At 41.1% G+C, this 12,595-nt stretch overlaps 2 protein-coding genes across 2 annotated transcripts in view; both read right to left on the bottom strand.

Annotated features, from left to right (window-relative positions):
- The window catches only part of LOC116385067 (protein FAM107B-like), an 18,765-nt gene extending 13,670 nt beyond the window's left edge, over positions 1-5,095 (bottom strand). The window contains exon 1 of the mRNA XM_031850258.1: positions 5,008-5,095. Within this exon, the coding sequence (XP_031706118.1) occupies positions 5,008-5,031 (24 nt within the window). The 5' untranslated portion in view covers positions 5,032-5,095. The remainder of the gene's footprint in view (positions 1-5,007) is intronic.
- A 2,407-nt stretch (positions 5,096-7,502) lies between these two features.
- The window catches only part of mkrn2 (makorin, ring finger protein, 2), a 16,117-nt gene continuing 11,024 nt past the window's right edge, over positions 7,503-12,595 (bottom strand). The window contains exons 2-9 of the mRNA XM_031850220.1: positions 12,366-12,496; positions 11,838-11,969; positions 11,574-11,749; positions 10,561-10,626; positions 10,320-10,468; positions 8,958-9,068; positions 8,724-8,868; positions 7,503-8,628 (exon numbers count right to left, since the gene is read on the bottom strand). Of these exons, the coding sequence (XP_031706080.1) occupies positions 8,467-8,628; positions 8,724-8,868; positions 8,958-9,068; positions 10,320-10,468; positions 10,561-10,626; positions 11,574-11,749; positions 11,838-11,969; positions 12,366-12,496 (1,072 nt within the window). The 3' untranslated portion in view covers positions 7,503-8,466. The remainder of the gene's footprint in view (positions 8,629-8,723; positions 8,869-8,957; positions 9,069-10,319; positions 10,469-10,560; positions 10,627-11,573; positions 11,750-11,837; positions 11,970-12,365; positions 12,497-12,595) is intronic.

The following is a 12,595-nucleotide window of genomic DNA, read 5'->3' as shown; positions in this document are numbered from 1 at the left end:
ATATATATATATATATATATATATATATATATATATATATATATATACACATACATACATACATACATATACACACATATATATATACATACATATATATATATATATATACACACATATATATATACATACATACATATATATACACATATATATATATACATACATACATATATATACATATATATATGTATAAAATCAACTGTGAAAGATAATTTGCTATTCTCCGCGGAAAAGCTTTGATATATATATTTAGCGTTATAGCGTTAGCAGCTAGCGTTAGCATGTTTCTATTTTTGTGATTCATTTACTTAATTTACATTACTTATGTGTTTTTCTCAGTCACACTTTGGTGATACTGAAAGTGTAAAGGAACTAATCATTATAACAGCGGTATGTGGGTTTTATATCACTGCTATAAACCAATCAGATTACTTGATTTTCTCCTTTAATAAACAACAATATATTCGTCACTCTACATGTAAACAAACTGTATTTTAGTTTTACTTCTTGAATTGTATTTGTTCGTATGCACAGCGAGACAATAGCATTGTTTGATTATATGTTGACAAAATGAGAAGTCAGACTTATAGCTGAATAAAAAGACTCCATGAATCTATGAGGACGAATGCAGAGAAAGTCAATAAAAATGCATCAAATGAACAACGGACCGTTTAAAGGTAATCTTATGAAACAAGACTATATCTTTATTAATTATCCAACTCAAAACTCAGCTCAGTGTTTCCAACTCTTTCCCAGTCAAAGAAGCTAGCAGCACTAGCTATGAGAAGTTTCTAACTCAAGTCGTCATCGCTGACATCATCCAGACCTCCCTCCGAAGCCACGCCCCCAAAGTTACCACAATGAACGTAAACAACGTAACACATGTTTGGATTTAATTCAGTTTGAGGTGATCCACAGATCCAGATTGCAGATACACACACACACACACACACTGCAGTTTTTAGTTTAGTTCTTAGTTTAATATTAGTTAATTCTCACGCTTTGGAATAAATAATGTGACAGTTTAGATTTAATTTAGTTTGAGGTGATCCACAGATCCAGATTGCAGATACACACACACACACACACACACACACACACACACACACACTGCAGTTTTTAGTTAAGTTCTTAGTTTAATATTAGTTAATTCTAACGCTTTGGAATAAATAATGTGACAGTTTAAACCTTCCTTCCATCTCACATGTTGGAAAATATCCCTATACGACATGAGAACCAGTTAATTAGAGATATGAAATCAATTTATTCTCTCCTTGTATTTTTTTTTAATATTGCTTTTTCACCAATTTGTTTTGTTTTGTAAAGATTTAACATTTTGACATGAACATTATTTTTTTCATTAGTACTTTAAAAGTAATTAATAAAGTCAGTTTCTCTGGTATGAAACGGCTGCATGATGAGTCTGGATGTGAGTCTGCAGCTTCTCATCTCTCCACCTGCTGCTGCTGACGGGGAACTCCACTAAAAATAGACTCGTGAGTCGATCTGAGCGGGACGTCATGACCCCCCCCCCATACCCGGCACCCTGCTGTCAGCTGTCACTGGTCACTGTGGCAACAAACACACCCAAACACGCTCACGTCAACAGGTGTGTCACCCCCCCCCCCCCCATAGCTCAAATAGTTCGAGGAATCCACAAAGAGGAGCGAGGTCAAGTTCAAGTACTTCAAGGTACTTATGCTGTTTATGCCTCTACTTCACTACAGCTTCAGGTACTTTACAAATCAAAACATTTAGAAAACCTTAAATGTTTAAGAGTTATAAAATCTGATGTTTTGTTATGAATTAAACTCCCAAACAATTTGTATGTATTTAACCTATAATTAAGTGTGATTGAGTACAACTGAAACGATTAGTTGATTAATCAATTAGTCAATTGACAGAAAGGGAAACTATTTTTGATTGTTGAAGTATTTTTTCCTGTAAAAAGGGTTTATGGTTCAGATTTGCTGCTTTCACTTTTGAATAATGTAAATGTATTAATAATAATGTTAATAATGTACATGTATTTTAAATACTGTAAATGTACTAGTGATAATCTAAATTAATTGGGGATACTGTTAATAATGTTAATGTATTAGTAATGATATTAATAATGTTAATTAATTGGTAATATTGTTAACAATGTTAATTTACATTAATGCATAAGAAATAATAATCTAAAGAGAACATATATTAGTATAATAGTTCCAGGGGACACTTTCATACTTAAAATACTTTCATATTTTCCTGATTACACTTGAAAGTTTTACTTGTAAGAGTATTTTTTTCTAATATGGTACTTTTATAGCAGTAAAGAATCTGAATACTTCCTGGTTTCATTGGTATGAAAACACTGAACACAGTTATTCAGGATACGTTTCAGTCACTCAGCAGCTCATAATAACTGTAATACCATCCCATAATAACAACTCAGTGCCTGGTCTTCACTGACCTGCATTGGTTTCACTTCTCACCGTGATGTCACGGTGTACTCCAGGACTTGGCATCATCACTGATGGGTGTGGTTACAAGTGTCCGACCACACCCACCAGTGGTGCTGCCGGAAACACTGAAGATGCTGCTGAACTTTGAAGGTGGAAAGTAACATAAATATGAATACAAATAAATAAATAAAGCTGCATGTGTGTCTGCAGTCAAACTGTCTTCTTTAAAAGTTTGCAGAATAATCTATCAGCAGCTCCGATGGATGTACAGACAACTATCACTGAAACGTATCATACAACAGTTCGCATGATATCCTGCAAAAAATTTACTCTACATTTTTCGTGCATTTTCCTACAAAACTCCAACAACATGCGTCCGTTTCCGCTCGTTACATCCATACAGTGAAGATACATTCCGTCTCCAAAAGGAAACACCTCAGTTAGGTTTAGACAGCAAACTTATTTAGTTACGTTTAAGAAAAGATCATGAAATACTTTTTTTTGTTTAGGCAAGAAAACTACTTGATTCAGTTTAGGAAAAAGTCGTGGTTTGGGTTAAAATAACTACGGAAGCAGGCGGCAACCTCCGGTTCTGCCGAGTGAATCCAATCGTGTCTTAAAACGTGCATTCTCTCTAACAACCAGAGCGACTCCTCTGGTTGTATAGAAGTCTATGAGAAAATGACTCTACTTCTCTCTTGATTTATTACCTCAGTAAACATTGTAAACATGAGTTTATGGTCTCAATCTCTAGTTTCATGTCTTCTTCAATACAGCATGATGTTCATTTAGTACATTATGGTCCATTTAGAGTCACACAGACCATAAAGCAGGGGATGCTTTAGGGCAGGGCTTACTGTGATTGACAGGTCTCTGCCAGAGACGTATACGACGTCTCTACGTCACTCCTCCTCAGTCCAGATAAAGTAACTTCCGTTCATTGGTAGTGAAAAAAACAACATGACAACAGCCATAATCCAATATGGCGAAAGCAAAATCGCCAAACTTGTGGCATCGAGACAATGACTTCGTCCAATTCTCATAAACAGTCTGTGGTTACATCCCAGAATATCTTTAATCAGAGGGTCACGGTGTCATGTTCTCAATGTGGATTTAAATATAGCTCTGCAGCATGCAAGTGGCTCATGGAGAGATTTCGTGTGGGATCAAACTTTATGAGTTTGTAAGAAATCTTCTCTGACCTCGTCTGCACATCAAATGACAACACAATGGGTCCAGAGTCATAGCTTGAGAAACTCTATCATAAGGCATAACTGTAATTTAAGGCTTGTCTATCTATGCTGTAAAAATAACAACAAAAATCATTTTCGTTTCATTTGAAAATCTTTAAAAAAGTCATAATACTGACTGAAATTCTAGTACCTCACTATTTTGACTTAGAGAGTGATGAACTTTCTGTATCTTGACTTAAAATCGTAATTCATTCATTTTCATCATCCCATCAACATTTTATCCTTTTTATCCTCCAGCCGTCTGGAGAGAGAAGATAACTGAACAGTTACCAGAATAAATCATTTATCAAATAATAACAACAAGATTCACATTTTTTCGGATGGATTGTGATTAATGTGAACATCTGTTAGCATGCTGGTGTTAGCGTGCTGGTGTTAGCGTTTCCCCTCAGTCTGCAGTTGCTTTTAAATTATTTGATTGACTGACTTTTCCTTTATGTTTTGTATCTTCTGTTTATTCGAGACTGCTCTCAATGAACTATCAAGATTAAATAAATAAAGAATGAATAGATTTAACTGGTTTATGTTTATTCTGATCATCAAAATGAAAAAAAGATTTACTTTCATTATTAATCTGGTGATTATTTATTTGATTATGTAAAACGCCATCACTTCTGTTTGAGACTCAGTTTACTGGAACCAGTGAATCTTTGTCACTTCAGCTTCAATGATTAATCGATCATCAACACAATAAATAAATCAGCTGGTCGTTTTCAGCTCTAATTCAACCTAAAGTCCAGATTCATCAGGTCAGCGTGTGTTTCCGTTTCTGAACAAACTGGAAACCAAAGGTGGAAGAAGTACTCAGACCTTTTACTTTAGTAAAAGTACTTGTACCACAGTGTCAAAATCTCCCTTAAGTAAAAACACACAAATATCAGCACCAAAATATACTCATTATGCAGAATAATAGATATTGCGTAATTGTATGATAATTATTGATGCATTAATGTGTTCATCGCTTTAACGTTGCAGCTAAAAGTGGAGCTCATTTTAATTACTTCATATACTGCTGGACAGTTTAATCTAAAATAATTAACACTAGGTTGTTATATTTTGCATTAATAATCTGCAAAGTAACAAAAACTGTCAGACAAATTAAGGACAATATTTCCCTCAGAGATGTCGTGGAGTAAAAATATAAAGTAGCATAACATGGAAATATTAAAGTAAAGCAAACTTGTACTGAAGTACAGTACTTGAGTAAATGTACTTGGTTACATTCCACCACTGATAACCAGGCTGTAGATAAAGTAAACAATCGACTGTAACACTGTCAAACTATATTTAGACCAGTGACTGACCTTCTTTCCATACGCAGCTCCCATTCTTCCCAGTCCTCTGCAGCAGGTTCACAGTCCACACAGCCTTCTTTCTGCCCTCTGTCCTCTCCTGCACGACTTATTTTTCCCAGCAGCCCCGGCCGCCTCTTCCTCCTCCTCTTCCTCCTCCTACTCCTCCTCCCGCCACCTGGCAGCCTAACAGCCCGGTCGCTGGGGTCTTTTAGCCCACCGAACCGTGAGGCAGCTTCATAACAGCAAACCAGAACTCAGCCGGGGAGGAAAGAGAGAAGCTGAAACAAGTGTTCGACTGTAAGAAAGTGGAGGAGGTGGTGGAGGAGGTGTCCCAGCCACCTGTTCCTGCTTGACTCTCTGCTCTCAGCTGTGAGGAGTTAAGATGCTCTGATTGGATTAATGAAATTAAAGGTGACAGCTGAGAAGTCATCTCCAGGACAAAAGATACTCCTGAAATAATGTTTGTGTCACACTTTTAACACTGAGGGGAGAATTCACAAAAGGATTAACTTTAGGCCTTTAGGCCTTTAAACTCTCAAAGCAGTCGCAAAAGGTCAAAACACACCATTAACTGCGCTACCACTAGCCCTAGCGTAAGTTCAATCAGGAAGACTATACTCTCGCATGCCTAGACCCGTAGTTTATTTCCCATACAGCTGCCTATCACTCCTCACGCTTGCACACTCATTATTTGATTGCTGTTATTGTTCGGGGCTGTTGATCATGATATCAGCTGTCTAGATCAGCTGGTCTCTTCTATCCAATAGCACAACGACACAATGACATCGTTGGCCTATCATCTTGCTGATGTCTCTCTTAAATATGATCGTCTCTCTGCCTTCAGTATGTTCATGCTGCTGTTACGCAACCCTCCACCTCCCCATCACCGCCCAGTCTTCGCAGATTCATCAGGTTCATCAGCTTCATCAGCTTCATCAACTCGTCCTTCTATCAGCCACCAACACCACCAGTGTCTGGACTCCACGGGGGGATTTATCTTGCTGCTGCTCAGTGCAGACGCCCCTCCATTACAATTTTCCCTGTAGAGTCCAAGCGCCAAAGACTCTAAAGACTTTATCATCACATATCATTTGTTCACAATAAACAATTATCTTTTCTTTATCTGACTTGTCTCTCATGATTGAAATAGTGGCTTGGTGCTCTTGTGCTATTTGCACGTATTCAAATGAGGTAATATGAAGATATTGTGTGTCAAATTGTCCCTTTTCTATGTAAATGTGCCTCACTGGAAAAACAGTCCAATTCACCAAGATCAATGCTAGCCATGTGCATTCCATTCATTGTGAACCAACCCATGAGAGTATTTTAGCTCTAAAAGTCACATTTGAATATTGTCCTGTTAGCTTAGCTAATGTTAGCAGCTCTGCCTTGCTAACGTTTGCGTCATGCTCTGTTCACTGATGCTGATGACGTCTCAAAGAATTGTATTTTTTATTAAAAGGTGCAATGTACAATAACTAGCCACATGGGATGGTGTGTATTAGATGATTGTACATAAGAAGTGGACGTAGTCACAGAAACGTCACCAATTGGTTTGTGGACTGTCGTTATGAAGCCTCGTCGTTCAGCATTTTGGCCATCGCCATCTTGTTTTTTTGCAACCAGAAGTGAGACCAGAGGGAGGAGCTAAGTACAACCGAAAGTTGGAGAAGACATTTTTTTGGCAACCCTAACATTACAAACATCTTTTTATGGACTGAAAACACACTGTGAAAGAGTTCAAGACAAAAACAGGGACGACTCCAAGACCTGTCAATCACTGTGTAGCCCCACCCTAAAGCATCCCCTGCTTTATGGTCTGTGTGACTCTAAATGGACCATAATGTACTAAATGAACATCATGCTGTATTGAAGAAGACTTGAAACTAGAGATTGAGACCATAAACTCATGTTTACAATGTTTACTGAGGTAATAAATCAAGAGAGAAGTAGAGTCATTTTCTCATAGACTTCTATACAACCAGAGGAGTCGCCCCCTGGTGGACACTAGAGAGAATGCAGCTTTAATACATGAAGCATCAGCTTCACTTTTCACAACCCGATGTTGCCGCTCTGCTTCTTCGTCCTCTCATGTTGAACTGAGGAGAGATTAGATGCTACATTGGCTCACTATTGCCTCTCGAGGTACAAGTGGTATTACAAAAGAGGACAGGCCGGGGCTAGCTGATTAGCATGCTAATTTCACACAATATACAGACGTAACGTCAACACTGTAACCTCTTCACATTCTGTTGATACTGTCATCATTTTCAAACGTTTTAACTTAAAAGAACAGCTAAACAGGGATGAGTTAAAGGTGTTAGATCTGTTTTTTCGGGGGACTGCATTACAGGAAACACAAGTCAACTCCATATTTAAACAATTAGCATTAGTGGTCAGAGATACAGGTGTCTACATTTATGCCATGAGACAAAACAAAATCAAAAGTATGACCTTTAGTGTGAGTGTTAAGAACTCCTGGCACAAAGAAGTCATCAGGGAAGCAGACGAGGATGTTAAAGTCCTTTAAAGTACTAAAAGTATTCAAACATACTCAGACTAATAGTACGGGAATCAGTTATATAAATATGTAGAAGTTTAGCATTTAAGTCCCGCTAGGTTACTTTTTATAAACACATTTTTATCCAGAAACAGAAAATCTGAGCAGATATTAGAGAAGGAAGGAGATAAGGAGACAGATACATATACGAGAGTATTTTTGTGGGTTTAGCATGAAAACACACAAATCTGTTGTTTTCAACCACTTTACACACAATCATCTTACAGCCAAACACCCTCTGGTTCTGTATTTATAAAAGAAAGATTCAAATGACTTTGATAAAAGAAATTATTTTATTCATTTACATTTTATTTTTTGTTTTCATGTACTCATTTTTCATAATTACCTCGTGTTTTTTTTGTCTCGTTTTTAAAAAGACGTCTGAACCGATTACAATCTGAAATCACCTGAAGTTCTGTTTAAAAATCTTAATCTCGAGGAAATTCATTATTCTTTATCATAATTAAAAAAAAAAAAAAAATCACAAAAACCCCATTTAATCCAAATACCGTCCATCTGAGGCAGGACACATATATTCAACACAGATGTCTGAGGACAAACGTGGGGAAGATAAGTCTAGTTTACCTAAATGCTCCTTTTTGGAGCACCGTATAATTAAGATCATACATTGTCCTACCTTACTGGCTAAATGAAGGAGGAAGATCAATTTAAAACAACACCACAGAATGACTTCACACTGACTCAGTATTTACTTATTTACACAATAAATAAAATGGTAACAATATATCATTAACCAATTACCAAACTTGTGCACACGAGGGATTTAGTTTTCCAGATTGAAACACACCAGAGAGCCGCAGAGTGATCACATGATTTAATATTTCAAACGATCCCACAAAACGCGGCCGCCGTCGGTCGGACTTCAACGGAGGACTCGGTTCCGGTCTCTACTGGTCCTCGGTGGGCGGGGTCTCCGGCCCGTCGTGGCTCGGCCCCGACATCTGCATGAAGAGCTCCCTCATCTCTGTGATGTCATCATCCAGGGACGGCGGGGCCGGCCGCTGCTCGCGCTCCTCGATGAAATCCCACAGACGGACGTTGTTCATGAACTACAAAAAACAAAAGACGCAGTTTATAAAAACTACAAAACTAAAAGGAGCACTGAACTACGAATCACAATGGCGGCGGCTGAAGGTTTGCTGACCCGGACGTTCCCCTCGGAGCTCAGTTGTTTGCGCGGCCGGTCGGGTTCTGCTCGGGTTCCGTCTGGGAAGGCGTGAAGATACAAACACTTCCCTCCGAACGGACACGAACCTCGACCCTGATCAAAGTACTTACAGGACTTCTTACTGCAGAGACAACAAAGACATGATTTTGAAGATTTGAAACCAAGCATAGCTTAACGCACGGCCGCTCAGTGACACGCAGGTTGGCTCACCTGACTCCAGACTTGAAGAGCTCTATGAGGTGGTCCTTCTCGTCCTGGTCCTCCACCCAGTAGGCCGAAGGGATGACGAACTCTGAGACAACTCGACATTCTGGACACGACCTGAGAGAGAGAGCGAGAGACCTCACAGACCCTGTACTAGACTCAGAGAACCCACCTAACAGACGCTGTCAGATCCTAAAAGTACCTAACAGGTCCTCAAAGACCCTCTCCCAACCCCACAGCCCCTGTGCCGACATCACAGCCGCCGTCCCGTCCTCAAGGACCCTGTCCCGACTTCACAGACCATGACAGGTCCTTAAAGACCATGTCCCCAACTCACAGTTGCTCGTGTTACCACCAGCTGCAACAACAGTGGCTCGACAAACTTTGCAATATATAGTCTTTTGGTCTACGTCGGATTTTTTAAAACTAAAACACTTCCAAACAGCAGACCCAGCTCCTCTCTTGGTCTCTCTTTGTTCATCCTGCATCGCTCTGTTCTGTTCTTTAATGTAACGTTACTGGAGCGACGGAGCCTCTCGCTGTTAACACACTGTTGTGCTAGCGGGCTAGCCAGCAAGCTGTACCCAGCATGCCGTTCGGCGGTGTAATTTTATAAATGTACAATTATTAGTGTTACAGATTGTTTATGTGTCAAACTGTTGTGTCGTGGTGTTTTACTGTGTTAAAGAGCATTAGTTGTGGGTTCTTAATTGTTGTTATAAAGTTATAACCATGACTAGAGTTCCCTCTCAATACACTTAAGACAACTAGCTCCGACCGCAGCGACGAACAATATATTTTGCTGCCTGTTGAAGAGCGACAGCAGTTGTTTAGGCTATGCACCGGTATGACGGTGTGTGAAAAATTAATATCATACGGGAAATTAAAACCAGCACTACCATGTCCCATCCTCGATGAACCTGTCCCGACCTCAATGAGCCTATCCCGACCTCGCAGACCCTGTCCCATCCTCAATGAACCTATCCCGACCTCACAGACCCTGTCCAGACCCGATATACCATGTCACATCCTCAATGAACCTCTCCAAACCCCACAGCCCCTGTGCCGACATCACAGCCTCTGTCCCGTCCTCAAGGAACCTGTCCCGACTTCACAGACCATGACAGGTCCTTAAAGACCATGTCCCCAACACACAGTTCCTGTCCAGACCTCACAGACCCTGTACAAACCACACAGACCCTATCCAGACCCAACAGACCCTTAAAGACCCTGTCCAGACCTCACAGACCCTGTAAAGACCTCACAGACCCTGTAAAGACCCTGTCCAGACCTCACAGACCCTATCCAGACCTCAGAGACCCTATCCCCCGTCCCGTACTACTGGTTCCGTCTGAACTGGACTCTTACTTGATGATCTTGTTGCTGAAGTTCCTGGTGCAGCGCCACTGTCTGATGCAGGCCAGACAGAAGGTGTGACAGCAGGAGGACAGGATGCCGAACCTGCGGTCTGACGGATTCAGCTTCTGCACCACCAGCTCCATGCAGATGGAACACACCTGAAAACAACAACAACAACAGTTACGGCAACAGTTACAACAACAGTTACTGTCGCCATACGTCGCCAATGTGAGCGACCGACTGAACCCACCTTGTCCTGGCTCAGCTGCGCTGCGAAAGCCTTCTCCATGTCGGCCTCGAAGGCCAGCAGACACATCTGCAGACAGACGGGTATTACAGTCAACAGTTTAACAGGAACAATAAACTTCATTGTGAGTTAAATAATTATAAAAAGCTCGGCGTCACTGGTCGTGAGTCGTAGTTTGTTTACGTACCGAACGCAGGCCGCAAATCCGCACTGGAGACGTTTTTGAATGGAGACGGACTTTGATTCTTCTTTTTTGGGGGCCAAAGCTATTTTAAATGTAAATATTATTTTTGGTGTCTGAATTATACCATTTGTTTTATCTAGATGAGATACAACTGTGAACATCGGCTTGTTTACTTCCATCTACAACCTGGATTAGTTTATATTCGGTCCAATATAGTGGATAGTTGTCCCGACCTAACAGACGGTGTCAGGTCCTCAGAGACCCTGTCAGATCCTCAAGGAACCTATCCCGACCTAACAGACGGTGCCAGGTCCTCAAAGACCATGTCCCGACCAAACAGACCCTGTACTGCACTCACAAACTCGGACAGGTCCTCAAAGACCCTGTCCCAATCTTAACAGACCTTGTCCCCAACTCACAGTTCCTGTCCCGACCCAACAGACCCTGACAGGCCAACCAGTTCAGACTGGTTCCTACACTGTCTGGACCGTATAAATAAGCTCTTCCCTGGTTCCCCGTTGTTCTTCTGTTCTGTGTGTTGAACTGAAAAACCTTCTTGCAAGAATAAAGACACAAAGACAACGTTGCTTATCGAAGTTTTTTACTAATACACAACGAACACTAAACTCAGCCTGAAGGATTTCGCAGGGTGGCACATTAATTAGAAATCATGTTTATGAACATTATTGCTTGCACTATTCAATTAAAACTGTTAAATGTCATAGCAGCTTTACATGATGGTTCACACAAGTCCTAATAATAATAATAATTCAACTGAAACATGAGGAGCCAACAGCTAATCCATCAGATTAGGTCAAATTAACGTGCACACCTTCTCGTGCGCTCTCCTCTGCTCGGGGTCGTGGGGGTGGAGCACGTGCAGCCCGCACACCTCACACAGGTCTCCATGGAGGTACGTACAGCTGTCCTCATAGAAGCAGTGTCCGGCAGCGGCGTAGGGACACAGCTGGGGGAGGTCCTGGTAAGCTCCGCCCACAGGGGGAGGAACTACAGAGAGCACAGGTTGACATGTAAAAACACTTCATCTACATCGCAGACGACTACCGGCCAATCAGAAGCCAGAGTTTCATCCCACCTTGTTCCTGTGCTGAAGCGTCCAGACCCGTCCTGATGGCTTGAACATACGAAGGAGGAGCTGCCGCCGCCGCCGTGACCTCGGGCCCCAAACTGTCTGGTGGACCCCCAAACATACCGTCTACACCCAGGACTGAGAGACAGACAGACAGATAGGAGGGAGGGAGACGGGAGGAGAGAGAGGCAGATATTGTTAGGAATTAGATCGTTAGGTTGTTCTTATCACTACTCTAAATGCTTTGTTTTTAATTACCCAACCTCCCAGACCCCGTCCCGGACTCAAAAGGCCCCGTCCCAGACTCAAAAGGCCCCGTCCCAGACTCAAAAGGCCCCGTCCCAGACTAATAGTAATACTAAGTGCACCCGACTGCGATCTGGCTGCTGGGATCACGATAACAGAGTCACCTTAATATATCAACTAAAAAGTGGGAGGACAAATACTCTCGTCCAGATGAAACAAATACTCAAATAAATAGTAGAGTATTGTAGAGTATTGTATCATTTGAAAGCACTGCAGTGTGTTAGTCACCTCGTTCTCTGAGGACCATCGTCTTCTTCACTCCACCTCTAACTGAAGGTGGAGTGAAGACAGCACCAGCTCCTCCTAAACCGGCGTGATCCTCTGGACCTCCTCTGGATGAAGATTTGATGTGGTCATACCTGTACACAAGTCACACAAAACCTTAATACACACAGGAAGAAATGTAGGTGAAGTGTTACCCGTCCGTCAGGTGCAGTGTTACCCGTCCGTCAGGTGCA

This window comes from Anarrhichthys ocellatus, unplaced genomic scaffold (genome assembly GCF_004355925.1).
Source record: "Anarrhichthys ocellatus isolate YVR2014 unplaced genomic scaffold, GSC_Weel_1.0 scaffold1, whole genome shotgun sequence".
Classification (NCBI taxonomy): domain Eukaryota; kingdom Metazoa; phylum Chordata; class Actinopteri; order Perciformes; family Anarhichadidae; genus Anarrhichthys; species Anarrhichthys ocellatus.
The sequence above is the reverse complement of the archived record's forward strand: the minus strand, read 5'-3'. Positions and strand labels throughout refer to the sequence as shown.